Raw genomic sequence first — 21,640 nt, forward strand, 5'->3', positions numbered from 1 at the left:
TCATTTTACAGCTCCACAAATAGCAGTCAACTGGACCCACAAGGCCGGTGCAGTAAAAAATAATGTAAGTTTCAAGCCTGCAGCTGAATTCGGGCTGTGAGGGGAAAGAAGATTGAGTGACAGAGACAGAGAGAGGAGAGCGAAACTGTCTTAAGGAAGATGGGATCCAGAGTGATGGAGTACCCTGATGGCTGATAACGGTTGAGGGGAGAGAGGGTAAAAGGAGAAAGACTCCCATAATTCCTCTCTTTTTTCTCCGGCTCTGTCTGTCCTGTCACTCTTTATTTCCAGCAAATTACTCTCTCTCATTCTCGCTCCGTCCCTCTCTCCTCTGTGAGTCTGTCTGTCTGTCCAGCTCTGTTCCCGCTGTGTAATCTCTCTCTCTCTGTTCTCTTGGGTTTTTGACTCCAACAAAAGGGCCCAGCTGCAGCTTATCAGGGGTCTATTGTCAATCACCTGGGCCTACTGCCTGTCGCACATCAGCACATCTCTGAGCAAGGTTATTACACATGCACACATTTACTGTACAATAGAAGCAGCAGTATAATCAGACTCTTGGAGGGCCGCACTGACATTGTGAGAGTTTGGTCTAACTCTCACTTTTCTCAATATGTGATTATTAGCATCAAGTCATCAGTGTGTCTGCTGCACCTGTTAATGCTCTGCGGTATAGTATCTTGAAGAGCCACTGTGGTGCCTTAACCTCACGCTAGTAAAGTCTATGTTCATACAAAAAGTTTGTACATGTATTTTTTTATCTTCCTGTCAGCACCGGCTTTCCATTAATTTAATACAGTATGAAAATCAAGTTGCCAAGACTTCAGACTTGGCTGAGATGCATAACAGTGGACAGTGAATAAGAGATCGACTTTTGTTTGTCAGAGTTTCATTATTGTCCCATGATTATGCAGCTGCAAGCAGGACTGTTTTGATTACCCCATCTTGTTGCATTCAAGTCAGGCCTGGGTGATATAACACACTCATTTGACTAATTCCAATTTTCGGTTTTGGCACAATGTGTAAGAAACCTGCATTGTGAAAATCTGATTATTACAACTCGCGCAGAAAGATTATTGTCAGTCAGAAAGTAACATATTGCCTCGCACTGCCAGTCCATAGCCGAGGTTTCACAGAATACTAAATTGGTTGACTAGTCAACCATCAAAACCACAAGTCGACTCTGTGCATCATTGCACGCTAATTATTCATCTGTGGTTTGAGCATGATGCAGTAATAAAGCAGTGGCAATGCATCTACAGCAGCATTCTTTCATAGTTGTTTGGGATAACCTGCATTTTTTTGACTGTACTACAGATGAAGGACTTGTACTGCTCAACTGTGGGCTAAAAAAAGCTGGTGTTTCAGTTGTGTCTTATTTTTCTTACATTTTACAGGTAGAAAATCTTAAAAATGGGAATCAACCCCTAGCTTGAAAAAATCTGGATATTATTTTTCTGGCCACGTCACTCAGCCCGAGTTGAAGAGCTTGTCAGACTCCATCACCTGGGGTCTGAGAGTCGGTGAGGAAAGGTGCTTCTTTTACCACCGATGTGTCCAGAAATCCAATGATGAAGACAAACAATGAGCAGATAAGGATTCAAGGTCTTCCCAGGTCTGCTCATGCCACCCAGGACCTGTTTCAAGCTGGGACCAGATTCTGCTCTGGTCAGGGGGGCTCCCACTGTATTGCCGTGGGTCTCTGGTGTGTGTGTCAGTGTGTCTGTGATCATGTGGAGCATCTCAGTCATACAGCAGAAAAAAGACATGTTGCGACTCCAGACTGTGGCTGCTCGTTAGTCGGCGGCACTGCTGCCAGTGTTAGTGTTGTCTCTCTATTTGGGTCTATTAAACATTGTTATGCATTGTGGGAATTGGAGGATGCAGCGCCTTTGAAACCCGTACTGAAGGCTTAAAGTCAGGATGTCTCAGCCCCTGCTGCATCGATTCTGACACTTCTTTTTAAACTCTCTCTCTCACAAGTCCCCCAACTTTGTGGAAGTGCTACTGAATCACTGGAGCACTGTGCTTTTTGACTGGTGTAGTCCTTTAAGTAAGCGTGAGCTGCTGCTCTGAACGGCACAAATGTTGCAAGAGCAAAGGTATGAGATTACAGTAGAGCTGAAAGCCATAAGGTTTGTACTTCCATTTTATTATTATATCTATCTTTAAGGAGTGGCGTAGTTACAAACCGCACATTTACTGAGGTTGAAGAGACCCAGAGACATTCTCACTGCACACCACTAACAACTAGGTGACATAACTTCACAAATGTGACACTAAATGCCCCGTTTTTGCTTTTCCGAATGAGCATAAAGTCGCAGCTTGCAGCTTTAATTTCTTGTATAAATCAAAGTGTGCTGAATCAAACACCAGCCCAATGTGTCTCTGCGCCTGCCTGCTGTGGTGTTTGGTGGCTTGTGTGAAGCAGGTGAGGGTTACAGGCAGCGCACTGAGTCCACGTGAGCTGACCACTGGATCTTTTCTGGGCTTTGACTCCGCATGATGATATTTTAAAGCGTCTCACTTAGAGCTGACCGATGCTCAATTTTTGAGGACGATATTAAAGTGAAAATTTCAGGTATGAATATATATTGCTGGGGCAGCACGGTGGCGCAAGCAGGTAGTGCATGTACCTCACAGCAAGAAGGTTGCCGGTTCAATCCGCAGGCGGGGGCCTTTCTGTGTGAAGTTTGCATGTTCTTCCTGTGCGTGCGTGGGTTCTCTCTCTGTACTCCGGCTTCCTCCCACAGACCAAAAACATGCTCATTAGGTTGATTGGTGACTCTAAAATTGCCCCTAGGTGTGAGTGTGAGCGTGAATGGTTGTCTGTCTCTGTGTGTTGCCCTGCGATCAACTGGCGGCCGGTCCAGGGTGTACCCCGCCTCTCGCCCGTTGACAGCTGGGATAGGCTCCAGCCCCCCCGCAACCCCGAAAGGGATAGGCGGTACAGAAATGCAGAAATACAGAAATACAGAAATGGTTATCAAATGCTTGTAAAGAGGCAGGATATTAGTTAAACAGCACTGACACTGAACTTCATTGGGAATTTGATAATTATAAATTACCCGGAGCATCTATTTCTACATTATGTACTGTGCAAAATATTATATTGAATATTGAACAACATATACACCGATACTGATATATCTCTGATAAATGTGTAACAGGCCAATATCGGTCAATAAAATCGGCCGACTGATTTATCGGTCAGGCTTTACTCCCACTAAATATAGCCCCTCACCCAGAGAGGGAGAGGGGGGCCACATGCACACACACAGAAGTCAGGAGGACGGTATGGAGACACAGAAGGCAACAGAGTGTGTGTGAGCAAGAGAGAATGGTAAAGAGAAAAGCCAGCGAGATGGCGTCCGCCTCTTGCAGCCGAGGTCACCGGAGGACTCGGAAAGAGACAAGAAAGGGGGAACTGAGTGCTGTGATTCAGAGAAGCGAAGAGCGACTCCTCTAACTCATAATTGATGTGAATGTGTTGGATGCCAAACGTCTGTTGGCAAGCCAGCAACCAGGAGAGACAGCTGAAAGTCAAGAGGGAAATAGGGGCAGGAGAGGCGGGTCGATGATTGAGAGACCCGGGAAAGTCTGCACGGCCTGAGCGCTATGCAGCTTTAGCAAACCTCAATCCACGGCTTCACATTCTGATCATATTCTCATTTGTTACAGACGCCCCAGGACGTAAACGTCGGTCTGTCCATCCATCTGTCTGTCTGTCCATTTGTCCACCCACCACTTTGGTCCAGAGAAGGATGTCTTGGCATCTACTGCCAGAGTGCTATTACATTTAGGCTTTTTTCATGATTCTCCGAGGGTAAAAGAGAATGGCTTTGGTGACCTCCCGTCCTTTCCTCACAGCTAAAATATCTACTTGCACACTTGCGTAACAGACAGATTGCTGAGTGAAACATCCTGAGCATGTTCCCCAAAGGGCGAACCATTTTTATGTTAAGCGCTCCATGAATTTTGCTGTAGAGCCCGATTCCAACTTGAATATTGGAGGATGGACATGCATGTTCGTGCTCACCGTGGGATGAAAATTTTTTCTCAGCTACCCCTTAAATGTTTCTCCAACGCCACCTTCAGGACAGAAGAAGAGCGACAGCGTCAAACTGAATTTTTCTTCTGCAGTGTTTCATTGTGTGTGTGTTGTTCGAGGGGCCATTGACCAACAATGCATTATCTAAAAGCAGAAGGTTATTAGTTTCCTCAGTGCTTTTGTATGAACACTGCAGCATTACTAAACATTTCAACTATCTGTCCTTTACTATAGTACAGTACGTCGTACTGCACTGACCCAATTTCAGCTCCAGGAAACTGGATATCAGGTCACATGTGGGCACATAAGGGGGGTAAAAGCTCACTAATGTAGCTTGAAGATCATGAAAGTCATTATAAATTAACAATAAAATCTTATAATCAGCTCTAAAGTTCATTGGGAGTCAGTGGCTGTTAGCTGGGACGGTGGTGATGAGCTCCTATCTGATCCAGTTAAAAGCCTTGCAGCTGCATTTTGCACTGCAATCGATGTGGCCAGTTTTGGCTGAGGCAGGACTATGATGAGTTAGGGCTCTAACTTTATCCAGATGACCTCATTTTTGAAACATTTCACAGGTGAGGGAAACAGGATTGAACAACCCTCTTCACTTGATTATTAAAGCTGGGGTCAGATGTTGACTTTAGATTTAATACACTCTGCACTCACCGTCAAATGGGAGCAATCGTGTCTCTTAGAGGACTTTACAGACTTTTTAGGAGTTGATTAATCTCTGAGTGTTTCCTGCTTGGATTTGTATGCTGAGGATATTTGAGGAAGAGGAAGTACAGCCGCGGTATTGTTATCAGGCGGCGTATGTAGATCCCTGCGATTTAATCTGGAGCACTCTGTCGGAGAGATGCCGGGTGTTTTCACGGGGGCAACAGAGGGCGAAGGGATGAAGGGATGTGCTACAGTGAACAATAGAATAAAGGAGGGGGGGTCAGAAGAGGAGGGAGGGAGGGAGGGAGGGAGGGAGGGAGGGAGGGAGGGAGGAGGAGAGCGGGGTTATGGGAGTTTGTTGAGGAACTAAGCTGATTTGCAGTCAGAACATATGTCTTCTCTCTCTTTCCATCGCAGTCTACCCTCCTCTACCTTATCTTCCCCACATGCTATCTATCTATCTATCTATCTATCTATCTATCTATCTATCTATCTATCTATCTATCTATCTATCTATCTATCTATCTATCTATCTATCTATCTATCTATCTATCTATCTTGCGATTCTTATTCGATCAGCATTTCTCTGTAACTGCACTTTCTTCTGCTCGAATAATCTTTTTGGACAGCATTCATGTTTCATTTAACAGATAGGAAAGACTGTGCACTATCATTCTGGCACGTCCTCAAAACTGCACTTTTTTTCACCATCAAGGCAATAATTTGTGACATTTTCACATGAATAGATGTTAATGCTGGTTCCCTCTGTGGCAGCAGAACAGTGAGCGAACCTTTACCCAGCTGAGGTGTGAAGGAAGTACATTTATCCGAATATCATACTGAAATTCTGTCACTTTGCTTATTATTGAATTCCTGTTTTATGAGACGTCAGACTTTAATTTACATGATGTTTTCTAATACTTTTACTGAAGGTTTACTGATTTACAATTATAAGTCCTCAAAAGGTGCGTGACTATGGGCAGCCAACGCTGTTCGGACCGTGTTTTATATCACCTGCATGTAAAACAAATAGAAGGAAACTGAGGTTTTATTCCAGAAGCCATAAAGCTCTTCCTTTTCTTAAATCTATCTTTATGCTCTCATCTTTTTTATTTTTGTTGCACATTTTTTACGAATGTTAATAAATTGTGGTTTTATGGTTGCAAACCAGCTGACCTCAAATAACACCTGAAGGGAGGAATAAAGTGTTCCTATCATGAGCGAGCGGACGAAGAGAAAGAAGAGCAAAGATAAGCAGTCAGAGGAGAACAAAATCCACTCAGTCAGGTGAACTCCAAAGATGAAAAAATAATAAGATAATTGATGACGAGCAGCAACCAGCTTGCCTCTTAATTGACTCGCTGTGGATTAGAAGCTGGGGTTTCTGCGTCTGCTTTAGCAGCCAGTCGGTCTGAAAGTGGAGCAGCAGCGAGGCGGCACGGTCTCTGTAGCCGTGCGCCACGCTGACAGATGTGAAATGAGGTGCTGCGAAATAACATGTCGCGCTACATTACGGGCTATATGTCAGGTTCAGAGTTCAAAGCTTTATTTGATGCATGCACTACATTTATTCACAATGCTTTCTGCAGTCATGCTCACTGCACTAATGTATACACAATGTATTATGTAACGGAAGATAAATGTAGTCTGTTATATGAGTACCCTTGCACTTCTGTTGACCATATTATTCCCAAAACATCTTGATCATTTACATGCATGCAAATTATCAAATAACCTTCTGGAGCTGGCATCAAACTATCTTGGGGATGTGATGCACACACACATCATCACATGGCAAAAGACACAATACTTGAGACTCTAACCAAACATTAACGTCCCAAATGTCATCCCAGCCCAGCCACTCGAGGTCGTATTCTTTGGTCACACCAATTTTTAACCAAATTTTGGGAGGAAATCTTTTCACACATGTGGACGAAGCCAATAGCAGTCAGTCCCTGCTTGGCTATTGCTGAGGAACCAGTACGTGACGCGATGGCTGTCTTTAAGGTTTCATTTTAGTCATATGATCCATAGATTCATCCCTTCATGTAGGCTGCCACCTGCCCCTGAACTACAACGAAGATGGCAGACGAGAAAGAGCTGGTACACAAAAATGTAGCTTTGGCTGAAGTCAACACAAGTACAGGCTAAAACTTAGCAAAATCTAAAAAAAAAAATAGTTGCAAATGGCAGAGTAGCGCTTAGTATGTGTGGCGACTGTGTGTGGAGAGAGAGTGAGATGTACTGGACGAGAGAGCAGGGTCAGGTTAGCAGTTAGCTATGAATATAACATGAATGTTGGGTTTGAGCTACAGTTTGTAAGAGAATAGATGCTGCAGCCTCTCAAGAGCCGAGCAGAGTCCCTGAGTTTTTTGTTTTGTTTTGTTTTGTTTTTATACCAGCAGCTGAATATAGTAATGCAGAGGTCAGCTCTGAAGCTAGCTACAACATCAGCCCGAACGAAATGCTCTGCTGTTAAACATGTAACAAAGGATTGCTTTTTAAAATGCTGATTGTTGCTTATTTGTTATGAATAGTTGATTTTAGGGCTGCACGGTGGCGTAGCAGGTAGTGCGCGTGCCTCACAGCAAGAAGGTCGTAGGTTCGATTCCCAGGTCGGGCCTTTCTGTGTGAAGTTTGCACGTTCTTCCCGTGCATGCGTGGGTTCTCTCTGGGCACTCCGGCTTCCTCCCACAGACCAAAAACATGCTCATTAGGTTGATTGGTGACTCTAAATTGCCCCTAGGTGTGAGTGTGAGTGTGAATGGTTGTGTGTATGTGCCCTGCGATCAGCTGGCGACCGGTCCAGGGTGTACCCCGCCTCCCACCCATTGACAGCCGAGATAGGCTCCGGCCCCCCGCGACCCTGAAAGGGATAAGCGGCATAGAAAATGGATGGATAGTTAATCTTATAGAGAAATCCTCCAGCCAAGTGTTCAGGGCCTTTAAATGTTAACATGCCTGTGGATGAAACTACATAATGTATATTTCTAATAATAATACATAGTCTATATATTTGAGCTATTTGCCTTATATACAGACCATTCAAGTCTTTTTAAGAGTCTGACTTCCCAAACTTACCACTATGTCTACTGTGTAATGCACCATCCTGCTTTCTTACTGCTCTCTGCTGCGTTTGATATGCTGCTGGAGTCTGAAATTGTTGCTGTTTTTGATGCATACTGATTCATGTTCTGCTCTGTGTGTGTGTGTGTGTGTGTGTGTGTGTGTGTGTGTGCGCGCACGCATGTGTGTGTATGTGTGCGTGCATGTACCTGCCACTTTAGATGATGTGTTGGCGAGGGATGCCGGTGAGTGTGTGATCTGTCTAGAGGAACTGCAGCAAGGGGACACCATAGCCAGACTGCCGTGCCTCTGCATCTACCACAAAAGGTGACACACACACACACACACACACAGATTTGAATCACTGCCCGTTATATAATTTTGCACTTCTTCTAATTAAATCCACTTACTGCACTCCAATAAAAAACATTCCTTAAAGATGAACAGCAGTTGTTGCCTTTGATTTAGAGGTTATTCATATAATATCGCTGAACAATAAAGGTGCTGCATGTAGCAGCTCTAAACTTCCATATATCACTGTCACATTAACTAACTGATAGCTTGGGATAATTATCGTAAATAAATGAGAGCACTCTGCAGATAACTGAGCGCTGCCAGTGTTTTTCAAAAGCTTGGGCATTACCCATCAGCACTCGTGCTTCCTGTCCCAAACAGGATGTCGCTCCTTCAGCTTTTCTCTCGTTGGCTTTAACGAAAAACACAAACACGCTGATAATGACTGGAGATTTTATTGGCTGTTCCCTCTTGCAAGCAGCTGCCATGGCTGCACCCTCTGCTCACTATGTACAAACAGCACCCTCTCCCTGTTTTGCGCCATAAAGCATTTCAGCTGATTTACCTCCCAATTTGACTCCGTGCCAAATTTAATATGAGCATAGAGGCTCCAGTGCTACGAGTGGTGATTGTCTTACTTCTGTACAGCCGTTACAGTGATGTCTTCAACTAAATGTGAGAAATGAAATGATTCATATAGAAGCTTTCAGCTTAGATCTGTCAACACAAACTATAAATAATGTTTGAAGTAACTGAACAGTGTTGTGCACTATACACAGACTCAGTGTAAGAGGTACATATAAACTTATGAGTTCAGCTTTATGGGCAGTTCAGTTACGCAAAATCATATATATAGATTGAAAAAGTCACATCCATAGTACAATTTAAAGTACTTTGCCTGAGTGTTTTATCTGCTTTATATTTGTGTACTTTTTACTCAGCCACGTTTATCTGACAGTTGATGCTTTGCACAGAAATACTGATTGATCATACAGGAATGCATGAGTGGATATGTTGTTAATAGAATTAGCATTTAAATTAATATTAGCTTTAGCATTAGCATGCACTTTGCAGCGTAAGATTGGATTCCACGCATCCATGAGTGAATATGTTATTAATATATTAGATATCGAAACCCAGCATTTACATCCTTGGTTTCAATCTAAGTCAGATTTGTAGAGGCTCTTCCAAAAATATTAGGCCTAGAAAACCTGTACCGGTTGAAAAACTCAACTGTACAATTGAGTATTTTCATTTTATGCTACTTTAAATTTCTACTCCACCACATTGGACATGACGTACTTGTGATATGTCATTATTACAATTACAATTAGCATCAACATTAGCATTAACATTAGCAAAAGGGCTTTTGCTGTAGTAAATGAGGTTTGTAAAGGTTCTTCCAAAAATTTTGGACTGCTTTATCTGCCCTAAGAGACAGTTTTGGTCCAAAGTGTCCTATCCAGCACAATCATGTTGTACAAGTTCTTGAGTATTTTTATTATTTGTTTTATACTTCACCACACCTCAAGGGGAGATATTATAGTCAAATTTCATTGGAGTTGCTACTTAAGTAAAGGATCCTCTTCAACCACTCAAAAACACAAACAGACAAATTGTGTAAAACAATGAAAAAGTCTAAAGCACATGTGAGTGTCCTGTTACCCTGCTGGTTGTATTTATGCTGCTTGTGGTTTGACAAAATAACATACTGCCTGTGTGTCTATGTGTGTGTAGCTGTATAGACTCATGGTTTGAGATCAATCGGTCCTGCCCCGAACACCCCTCTGACTGACTGACCACCAGGTCCACTATGAATACTGTTCAAGGTGAGACACTCAGCACGTTCACACTGCTGTCTGAATGCTAATTATTGCAAGATAAGACCGTGCATGTAAACCAGTGCACAGAAGTTCATATTGGCTTTGTATTAAAATTCAGATGTGGTCCAGTCACTGTCTCCCTGCAGCGATGTGATGGATTTGATACATTTATCTGGATACAAATTCACTGTAGAAATGCCAAATGATAAGAAATGATCATTATTGTGTGTGGGAAGACCTTAGACAGAACCATTTTTTATTATAAAGATGAAACTTTCATAATAATATTAATATTAGATTTATTTGTAAAGCAAGCAAGTTGTAATAGGCCAACATATTAATACTGTAACAAGACAGAGCCTCTTCAGGCATGCTAGCAGCCCTGTAAGGATGTGTGTGTGAATGCTAACAATAGCATAATCAAAATGCTAACATGCTGATGTTAAGCAGGTGTGTTCACAGTGTTCACAGCGCAGTTCATCCTGAGGGGACCATGAATCAGATTTTATCGCCATCCATGTTCACTTAGGGGATCATAGAAGTTAGACTGATGCATCCTCTGGGCATGTCTCCAAATGTCTTGGCCCACTGTGACACTCATATATATACAGTGTTTCTGTAAAATGACACAAATTATCATCATCTGAGCCGGTGAAACCATGAAGCATCTATTAATAAGTTGCTTAATAAATTAAGTCATGCATAATCTTCAACACTTTCTGTCTGTCTACCCCCCTCCTCCTCTTCCTCCTCCTCCTCTCTGTCTCCAGGACGTCTCGTTGTCCTGCCATGGATATCTGGGCACAGATGCAACCAAATCGGATGAAACAATCAAAGCGATCAACACAGACTTATCCTGACAGAATCCATCCTCCTAACCAAGATAATTATTCCTTGTGAACTGAACCAAAAAAAGTGACTGTCAAACCATCGTACATTAAAGGGCCCCTCCCGAGCCCTCCATTTTACATCTGCTGAAGAGACTGCTCACAGTCCCCCCACCCTTCCTTCCTTCCCCGCCCTCCTGTTTCTCCAGGCTAACAGAGTCCCGTAAAGGGCTTCATCGGCCTCAACTCCCCCTTCAACCCACGTGGCCATTTGCCTCCCTGACGTGCTCAGGTCCTTGCAGGCCTCCAGCAGCTGGCCTTCCATCTTGCATCTGGATCCAGGCCTGTCAGTCATTTGTGTTCAGCCCTCCCATGGCCTTAACCGGGGAGAGGAGAGCAAGCAGAGCAGGGAGTAGGCAGGAGGGAAGAGAAAGAAAACCACACAAGGAAGAAAGAAGCTGAGGAGGATGAGACGGAGGAGGAAGCCGATGAATGGAGGATTGTTGTTGCAGAAGCTTGCCTTGAGAAACAGACTTGTACGTTATTTGGTGGGCCTCTCACCCCACAACGGGACTCCAACTCGGTGACCTCTCACAACAGACTGGCTCCTGGTGTGCTTCTTTCTCGTAGTTCCTGCCTCAGTTCTGCGGCCCTCCTTGGCAATTTGACTCATGGTAATCAAAAAGTCCTCAAAATGCTTCTTAAATCTGGTTTTCTGGTTTGTGCACACCTGGCCAGGCAGGGGGGTAGAGGGTTAAAAAAAAAAACGACAAAAAAGGGGGATGTCGGCTTGTCTTCTGTGTACAGTATCGGGGATCTGAAGATGGACTGGGGGTGGAGAGGAGCGGTCTGAGCATGCTCAGTTGGGATTTGGAGGGAGGAAGGGGCCAGCAATGTAGTTTACGCTCCTACTGTGTAACGTGTGTGTTTGGGACGCTCCAGTGTCAGGCTTCACCCAGTATGTGTATGTACACTATGTGTGTGTGCGTGTGAGTGTGAGCTTGGAAACATAACAACATAGCTTTTGCTGAAGCCTAGTGTGTGTGTGTGCGTGTGTGAGAGAGAGAGAGAGAGAGAGAGAGAGAGAGAGAGAGGGAGAGAGAGACAGCCTGGACGGTCAGTGTAGAGGGCTGACTGGGACAGCGCTGTGTGTGTCTGTGTGTTGAAATGTTTACAGTCTATATGTCCATGTTCCCTGTGTGTGCGACTGGCAGTCCTCCCTTTACTTTGCTGATGTTTACAGCTACAGAGAAGCGACATGACATATTGTAAATTACACGCATAACCTCTCTCGGTTCTTTCGTTTTAGATCTGCCAGATTTTTCATGTGATCATGACTAGTCATTTTCTCGTGAGAGCCTCGAGTGTGAGAGCGTGTGTGTCTCCGTGCATATGACAGTTCGTGCATGTGTGGTTGAGTGTGCGATTCAAGAGGCACCTCTTGGTCTATGCTACTGTTAGTTCCCCACATCGTGTTTCTGCTAGAGTAGGTCTGGCTGACTGCGACTTGAGAGCCACTCAGACCCAACAAAGGACTCTGTAGTCCCACTGTGGACCCACTGAACGGGGCTTATTTATTCATTTGTTCATATTTAACAATATTTGTTTAATATTTCAATCATGTGAGGTGTTACTCACTCTTCAGAATGCCAAGAGCTGATGTATGAAGACTACTACGAATCAACATACAAACAAACTGCATTTACAACGCTACTGTAAACAAATGGTGGAATAAATTGTGCTAGATGGCAGACTCTATCTTCAGCTTTCATTCTGTGACCCAGATACACCTTATACAAAGCGAACAGCACTGGGTTTCCCATCAGACATCTGAATCTTGCGATTATTGCAGGGCTATAGACACACAGTGTGTTTTATACCTGTATATTAATGGCACATGGTGGCGCATTGAAGTGGAAGGATAGTCTGATTTCGTCCTTTTACTGCATTTCCCAGAACACCATTTGATATTTGACAAGGAAGGGGCTGAAGAAGGGACGTGTGGGTATAGAATATACTGTCTTCTACTACTACAACTACTTATTGAACACTGGGCAATGCCGGCAGTTGTGGCCATGCTGCAAGGAGCTGCTGGTTTTCCACTCTGTAATCACATAACGCAATTTTCTTTAACTGATTTCCTCAATGCTTCTCAACATAGAAACACAGGACCGTCGTGGATGATTGAACAACACTGCAGGTTTATGTTATGGCCGACAATTTAATTATGTCAATTAAGTCTCTGAAAAATCTCACTTTTTTTCTCTGTCAGTTTGTCACGGCCAGTGGTTTAAAAAACACTACAATACCCATGAGCCTCAGCTGCTATTGCAACATAGAAGGAGCGAGGGAAGAGAGAGAACTGCAGTGATTTCCAAATGCTTAGTTGTTGCAACTGGAAACAAAAAACAGCTTCATGGTCACTGGTTTCATCTAAAATTGATCCAGAATTTAAAAGTGAACGTAAACCTGCTGAATGTTTATCAGGCTTCTACAAAGCGTGACATCAGCTGATTTGATGCTACATATTGTATTGGGAATTGTTGGTTTCTTTGTAGATAAAAGAGCTTGGTCTGTACCAGCTCTATATGGAAAGTGTCCTGAGACAACTTCTGTTGTGATTTGGCGCTATACAAATAAAATTGAATTGAATTGAATATCATAATACACTTTGGGAGTCATAGTTGATGTTTCTCCTTATGTTTTTATGTACACAAGCAAATTAAACCCAAACCTAACCGTTCAACATTTGAGCGAAGAAGCAGATATTTTCGAACTCTTCCCACCTTGTAGCTCTTGCTGAAAGTATGACGTGTTTTCTAGCTGCACTGGATTCTCGTCTGCTGAGGCTGAAGGTGGGAAAAAATGCACATTGTTAATAAGGACTGTTGATCCTGAAAACTGAAAAAGAAAATCTGCTATCAAACTTACTGAAGAAACTGGAAATATCTTAGTTTGACAACACTTATGTTTGGTTAGCTATCAACAGAAAGAGATTCAATATACCAAATTTATTTACCAAGCCAGAAATGCATCGCAAATACACAACAAGCGTGGATTTTCCCCTCAAACATTTCTTCCTCTCTGATACGTAATTCTAATACTAAAACAATGAAAGGACATGTTAGTCCTCTTCTCACTGTTGGCTGCTGTTCCACTGTTGTAAGTCGGTGTGTAAGAGTTGGACTTACTGTTAAGATGCTTTCAGGGAAACCCAGTTTATGGAAGAATTCTCAGACCAAATCTTGAATGTTGGCAGGAAATCGCTGATCAGAGCTGAGAGCCTCCCAAAAGCTTCAGAGCACTACAATGATTTTTCCCTTTCACCAACAACAGATGCTTCATGATCGTTTGGGATGTAACTTGAGCAATCCAGTCAATACCCTTTGAAGTGTCTATATGTATGGTATGTGTGGAAGAAGAGGTGTCTGGCAGCCATCTACGATATATTTTGAGCTTTCTTATCTATCAATCATTCTAATTCTTGAGGTGTAACTTCAAAGTCAAATAATCGGCCAATGCTTTTATTCTTGCTTATTCCTCCTCTGCAGTCATCTTTATATGCCTTAATACCAAGAAGTATGAAATTTAACACAACTGAATGCAGACAGCACCCAAAGGGACCTCTGCAGTGCTCTGAAGCTGACAGGAAAACTGCCTCTGACGTTAGGAGCGAACCACTGACACAACACAGGCGGCTCTGCGCTCTCGCTGCGCTCGTCATGAGGATTTCTGTTTCCTGTGAAAGACAGATGTTAAAGTCAGTGCAGGCCATTCTGGGGACATTTATCGTGGAGCCTTTCATAAAACTTTGCTTGAAGTGCATTACGAGGCACTGTAGGGACTGTAAACGTATATGTGCGTGCATGTCAGTTTGTTACCTTAAAGCTGCACTAGTCGAGATTCTGAGATAGCCAGTGGATTAAATGACTGAGTGTCAGGTGAAAGGGCTCGCTCAGGCAGCTGTATTCAGTGAAGAAAGCTCTGATAAACCTGCTTTAAGGTGTCACCTGTAGTGAGGAACTTACAAAAAGTGATTTTTAGATTCCCCTCAGCTCTGCGGAGCTTTTTAGCATCGGCTCATTGCTTTGGTTCTGCAGTGAATAACTTTTTTTTTATTGGTTCACTCTCACCAGGAACATCAACCTCGTTTCCAGCCACGTCAGGCTTTTTAGTTCTTAGTGAGGACACCCTGATGAACCGACTGTACACGATCTGTCCATGAGAGTGAAAGTGCTAACGTTGTTCTGTGTCTCATGGACATGTAAATAGGCTAGTGTTTGCTAACATGCTGGCCATAATAACTTAAGAAGTTGACAATATGTCAAGATTGAGGTTATTAGCTTGTTCTGCTGCCCTCAAGTGGCCACATAAATTGATGAATACAGCTTTAATAATTCCACTCAGAAAACAATCAGCATTAGAATGTATGACAACATACAGCGAAGCTGCATTGGGCTTTTAAAAGGACACCAGCTGTTTCAAAAACACAACTACAAAGTTGGTGGAAAATGTCCTATTAACAGTAACTGAATGTTAACAAATGTTAGATGTTAAGAAATAAAGTTCTTGTGTCAGGGTACGGTCATGTCTCCCCCCAAAGAGTGATGATTTGAATTAAAAGTTTACATTTGAAATCGTTTTCCTCTGTTGCTTCGCCGTCCTTCATGCACTGTCCCACACTGGCTGGTTTGGTAAACATGAGTGATTTCACTTTAGGGAATTCTTCGGAATTCAATTTCACATTTTGTTAAACAACTGCCTCTCGCTGCCATTTGGAGGGCCATCATGTGATGATGTCTCATGCGGCTTTAGTGGAATTTGAATGTGGTGTGAAATAGTTTTTTGGCACAAAATATTCAGTCACACTAGAGTTTTTTTTCCTTATCAAGTAACATTTAATATTAAAGCACTCATGATCAAAATGTGGTTATGATGCCTCGTGAGCACCACTTCAAATAAAGTGTTAGTGCTGAGATCATCCCTGTTCCTCATTAAGGCTGTGACACATGGAGGGTCGAGACAGAGGGCAGCGTTCATTTCAGCATGGATGGGGACCAACGTCATGGTGCATAACAGTAATAAGAAGAATATAAGGACATAAGAAGCCAAGTAATAATGGTAACTGTTAACCTCATTGCCTATTTGTGTGACACACAATGTTCCCTGTGTATCATGGCCCGCAGCTAATGGAGGGGAATGATCTCTTTGGGAAATGACGTGTGCTTTAGTCTGGGTTGCAGAGTGAAAATATCCAATGAGCCTCTCAGACTGCTGCTACTGTCGACAGCAGGCCCACTGTAACGCCTGCCTGCCCACTCAGCTCGGACACACTACTACAAGAATACAGTACCTTCATTTACAATGCCCTTATTTCATTTGACCCATTTTAGTTCATAACTTATTTTACTTTCCAAGGATGTGAATGGCTGCCTGCTTTTTGGGGCCGCCGACTAACATGTCTGATGACTTTGATGTGCAATCTGTGGGATGAGTAATAATAATGACATATACTGTATAATAATCTATAATATTAAAAATGTCAAAATATGAAAGGTGACTGACCTGTTCTTCCTGGTGTCTGAATTTGGGAAACATGGAAAACACAAAAGTGGACCAGCTGTCATTTTTCATTTATCAACTGATAAATGTTATCAGAACAGACGGAGAGCAGGACAGAGCAAAAGAGAAGCATGTGTCATGTTAATTTGTTAATTTTGTTAATTTTATTTCATGAACCTTTGACGTCACAGTGATGCTTGTCATAATTATCTTATTTTTGTATTATTTTGGTTGTTATTATTGTAGTTTCCAGTTTCATGACTGCTAAATACTCTTACAAGACACGAGGAGATTTTAAGTTTGTGATAGTAATAGCCTGACCTCTAATGGCTATTGTCATAATTGCACTGACTTTCGTTGGCAAAAAGGCGAATTTAATTTTGTAATGTCCTTTTTGAAACGATTACAATATTAATTATCCTCTAATATTATTTAACTGAAAGCAACATGTTGTAGATTCAAATCAGCTTTAAGAAAAATTTGCAAAATACTAAAATGAGCTCAACTGAGACGAAGAAGTAAACATGAAGGCGGAAAACAGACATATTTTTGACTCGAATCGATTCGATTCGATTGCTCTGGTCTAGCTGCTCTCGTCATCACAACAGCGTTTTGATTGGTCAACAGGTCCTGGCGCCAAAACAGCAAGGAGGAAGAGTTAAAAACACTCGAGAGAACATTTCTGCGCAATACCTCAGTAAAAAAAAAATTGTTGTGAAGCTATTTTTGGTCTCATTTAAGCACAAAATGGATGCACAGTCATATCTGCCAGTGCAGCCTGGGGTAGGGATGGAGGAGAATTTCTTGTCCCTCGACGATATTTTGCTCTCTCATGAGAGACTTCCGATCCGAACAGAGTGCGCTTTTCCCCGGCTGGGATTCTTGGAGAAGTCGAGTGACACGCAGGACATACCGGAGGTTAGTGAAGTTACTCAAGGAAAATGTGTGTAACGTCATGGTAATTACAGAGTATTATTGCATTTCTTTAGCCATAACTGTGTCACAGAACTACACGTAAATATAGGTCAGACAGGTATCTTTGCTGTGTAAAGAAAGTTACGCCCAACCTCATTTATTATGTTGCAGTTTGTTCTAATCTTGCCGTATTAGCATTGCCACATATGTCATAGAAATTTAAATAGATAGCCTAAGAAATAAACAAGGCCCACTGATCAATTCGGCGTATTTATTACTTACCAAACCGCTAATGTTATTATTACGGCAGAAGAAAGGTTACAGACCTTAGTAAACTACGTTCAAGCAGTAAAATATAAACTACCGATATGTATGAATATAAACTACACCTCAGCTGCTGTAATTTCAATTTACACGATGTTAATCACAGTTCATAGTGGATACTGCAAGTTTTTCAGAACCCAGTGAAATTTAAATATTTGATCATAATGAAATGCTGTCACACTGTCATGGATTACTGGGACACTTGAATAAAACAGGCAGCTTTAATGTTATCAGTAGCACCTGTGCTTTTACTGTTATGACACGTCTGCCATGAAAAAATATCACTAAGGGAGCTCTATTAAGAGTATTTCACATGAAAGTGTTACTGTTAGATGGAGACACATGGGATTCAAACCTATGCCTGCACCAACACGCACGGTATACCTGCAGTATGGACCCCAGAGAGCAGAGCTATTGATGATTGCTCCAACTCTGAATTCTGTGCCCTTTATCTAAGGGTACAAAGATGGAGCTTCCTCTCTGGCTGTCCAAGGGACTGTATGAGAGGAAGAGGAGAGTGCTGTCAGTGGAGCTACCAAAGGTGTACAGAGAGGGCTGGAGGACTGTGTTCAACGCCGATCCCAATGTGGTGGACCTGCATAAGATGGGGCCCTACTACTACGGCCTGGGATCCCAGATGCTGAATTTTGACAGCCCGGAAAACCCAGAGATCGGACAGACGCTGCTGCAGGTGAACAACACACACAAACAATATCACAGAGTTCATTTCACATGAGAAGATACCAAAAAAGGGCTGGTATTGGTTATCAAAAACCATTTATAACAGTATCCGGGTCGACACTGGACACACATCGCACTTCATTCACAACTCAAATTCCAAAAAAGTTTTGTTGCTCTGTAAAACATAAAAAAACAGAAGGATGATAAATGCCCATTCAGACTGACTTTTACTACTTTTTCCTACATTCTTTCAACATAGCTGGCAGCTACTGCTGTTTTGCAGTAGCTGCCACACATTCATTGCGTAAATCTATCCACACTGTTAAATGCAGGGACGTCATTCTATAAAGGTCAGAAATCCAAGACTGACACTACGGTACGTAACACTGGTGGTAATGTCCCCAATCATCATCATCTATAAGCATTGATTAATTGTTATCTGATGCTGGTGGTTGAACTTTGGCCAGAGCCAGGTTAACTATTCCCCCTGGTTCCAGTCTTCATGCTAAGCTTAGTGAACCGGCTGTTGGATGTAGCCTTATATTTTAAGTACATGTATGAGATAAATGTCAGTTTTCTCATCTTACTTGCAAGAAGGCAAACAAGCTTATTTCTCAAAATGTCAAACTATGGTTTTGTTACACTTAAAGTAAAATCTGTGAAATGGAAAGTGATGGCAGCTGCAGCCCAGGATGAAGGATTTGATTGTTGATTATATAAACTTGCAAGGCCCAGTATCTGGGTTTCTTCAAATGTATCAGTGAACATGTGATATAAATACACATTGCATTACAGTCCAGATGCTTCACTGCAAAATGTCTCAGATCAACAGACACAATGCAGATTCAAAATAAATACAGTCACTGTTATTTAATACACTGCAACTAGGGGGTGCAATCAGATCAGAAAACATGGCAGACTACTGGTTGTCTGGCAGCTGTTACCAGGCAGATTGACTCCAATCTCATTGTCTGACAGACAAACAGGAGGAGAGGATTGTTGCACACTCAATAATACTGTGCACAACCAGGTTACATACATTAAATGGCAACATTGACTTCCCAGGGTCTTTTTAACCACATGGATATTGGATATCATCCCATTTTTCTCAACGAGTGTTTTTATGTGATGTGGTGAACCAAATGAAAAGGCAGTACAGCCAAGTGCAATATCCTAATCGCAGGAGCTGCCGTTTTTCTGATAAAGGTAAAATGTGTCACAGCGTGCCATCACAAATGAAGCATTGTGGTGCTGCAGAGATGCCTTGGCCTGAAAATCATATTGTCCAGACTGAACGAAAGATGTGTGTTTGGTACAGAATAATCAAAATAATTGCACACAGAGACACACACACCCACCTTTGAGCCATACTATAGCAGCTGTGTTTAAATTTTCGAACTCTGTAAACTCTGTAAAGTAGCGAGGGGCCAGTTGCGGACACACACTCTTTGATGTTTCAATATTTTCCTGAATTTTTTTGAACATGCCTAAAGGCAAGAATGAATGAAATTATATATATCTGAGGTTTAACTTTAAAATTTATATCAGAGTTGACTGCTGGTTCATGAACTAGGTCACTGTGATTTAAAAACATTGCTGGTGTGCCTTAATGTAAAATAGCATAACAGCAGCACTCTTGCAGTCGCCTGTACTGTATGTGCTCTCTTTCTACTCATCTAATTGGTGGCAAACTGTTGGCACTGTCCTTCATCCAGACGTTCATCGGTCGGTTCAGACGGACCATGGACTCCTCTCAGAATGCCTATAACGAGGACACGTCCGCACTGGTGGAGCGCCTGGACTGTCTGGAGAAGGCTTTGTTCAGGTCCGGGCAGAGTGGCCTCAATGGCTTCCAGAGCTGGGAGAAGGGCCAGGCCTCACAACTCACCGCCTCCAGTCTGGTTCTCAACTACCGCAAGAGGAAGATGACCGATGTACAGCACTGACCCCCGGCCTGCAGTTAAGATACAGACGCTGGTCAGAACTGAGTCAGCACTTCAGAGCACGGCTGCAACAGACTTTGACTTACAGTCATTTTTACTTCTACGAACGACAAACCCACCGTCTACATCTGAGCCGTGCTCTCTGTGGTGGGGCGACTTCTCTTTGTAGAGCGTAAATGCGTTTGCTATTTATTTTGTCACATTGTTCCACCACATACGGTGCAGAAACTGTTGATTCGTGGGTAAGTTCATGGACATTCAGTTGACAGTTCTTGTAATTTTGATTGTTGATTAATTGTTTTTATCATAGATCAAGTAAAGATTCCCAACATTTGCGGGTTACAGCTTTTCTGTACAGATGGTTCACTTTTAAATGTAAAATAAATCATTTTCATAATGTTGACTAGAAACCTGCTATCACATCATTTTTGTAATGAATAGCATACAAGTGCAGCTACAGCATGCAGATTGAGGTCACCTCTAAATGCCAACTGTTGTGCACAGTGAGCAGAATCTGCAATTACCACCTGCCAGGCACCAAATGCTGGTAAAATGTTTCTTTGGTAGAATTATCAGCGAGGGTTGCCCAACACACCGAGTTATTGAGATGATAACATTTTGAGTGTATTTTTTAGCATTGTCTCTGCTGAAAACCACATTCCTCATCATGAGCTGACTGTATCCAAACAAAACAACGTAGCAAAGGCTGTGCATTAGTTGTCTGCTGCTCTGAACAAAGAGTCTAAACTACAAACTTCTACTTCCTCTCTTCTCTGCCTCAAGTGTGAACTTTCCTAAAATGAGATAATCTGGATGGTAAAATGTGATATGAGGGCAGGCTGTGGGTGGGGTTGGTGGGGGTGAATCGATTGTCTCCCTTCTGCAGACACCGTTCCTTGGGAACATTACTGACCCCTGGTGGTGGGGCTAATAATTTAACCCCCTTCCAGGAGTCTAGCCTGTTGTGCCATGCTACAATGTGTTAGAAAGTAGGACAGTATTGTGTTTTCCCAGCAGACATTTTGACCTGTCATAGCAGGACGTGCACAGTTGTTGCTGATAATACTGCAGTACCTGCTACTGTTGTACACAAAGCGCTGCATCCTGCCACCCACCATGACATGGCTCCGTTCAACCAGAAAGCCCACAAATCTTCCTGTGTGGAGACCAGCCAGGGACCCTCGTTTCATTTCATCCTCTTTTTCCATATTGTCTAAGGTGGATCAGAGAGGACATTCGACTAACACTGAACTCACCTTGGGTGGTAAATGATGATAAACTTCGTTATGTATAAGTTAGTGCTGCTTGTTCATTTGACCTTGTTACATCCACTTAAATAGAAGGTGATGGAAGATTTCTTCACATTGTGTTTGTTTGCAGGGAGAAATACAAGTGTAGTCTGACTCTTGACTTTATAAATGTAAATTCATGTATAGTACATACATGGTTTTGACTTTCTCTTTTCTTTAAATCTCAGATGTATATTTTCCAGATTGA

The 21,640-nt window shown here is 42.5% G+C and overlaps 2 protein-coding genes across 2 annotated transcripts in view; both read left to right on the plus strand.

The window, feature by feature from the left end:
- Positions 1–13,386, plus strand: part of znrf1 (zinc and ring finger 1) — a 61,639-nt gene extending 48,253 nt beyond the window's left edge. The window contains exons 3-5 of the mRNA XM_070972347.1: positions 7,996–8,101; positions 9,806–9,897; positions 10,662–13,386. Coding sequence (XP_070828448.1) covers positions 7,996–8,101; positions 9,806–9,863 — 164 coding nt within the window. The 3' untranslated portion in view covers positions 9,864–9,897; positions 10,662–13,386. The remainder of the gene's footprint in view (positions 1–7,995; positions 8,102–9,805; positions 9,898–10,661) is intronic.
- Positions 13,387–16,924: 3,538 nt separating this feature from the next.
- On the plus strand, positions 16,925–20,550 carry gins3 (GINS complex subunit 3). The gene is made up of 3 exons (XM_070972775.1): positions 16,925–17,198; positions 17,977–18,210; positions 19,916–20,550. Exons 1-3 carry the CDS (start codon positions 17,028–17,030, stop codon positions 20,144–20,146), a joined length of 636 nt encoding a protein of 211 aa, XP_070828876.1. The 5' UTR covers positions 16,925–17,027; the 3' UTR covers positions 20,147–20,550.
- Positions 20,551–21,640: the final 1,090 nt, after the last annotated feature.

The sequence above is a fragment of the Chaetodon trifascialis genome, chromosome 10 (genome assembly GCF_039877785.1).
Source record: "Chaetodon trifascialis isolate fChaTrf1 chromosome 10, fChaTrf1.hap1, whole genome shotgun sequence".
Taxonomy (NCBI): Eukaryota; Metazoa; Chordata; class Actinopteri; order Chaetodontiformes; family Chaetodontidae; genus Chaetodon; species Chaetodon trifascialis.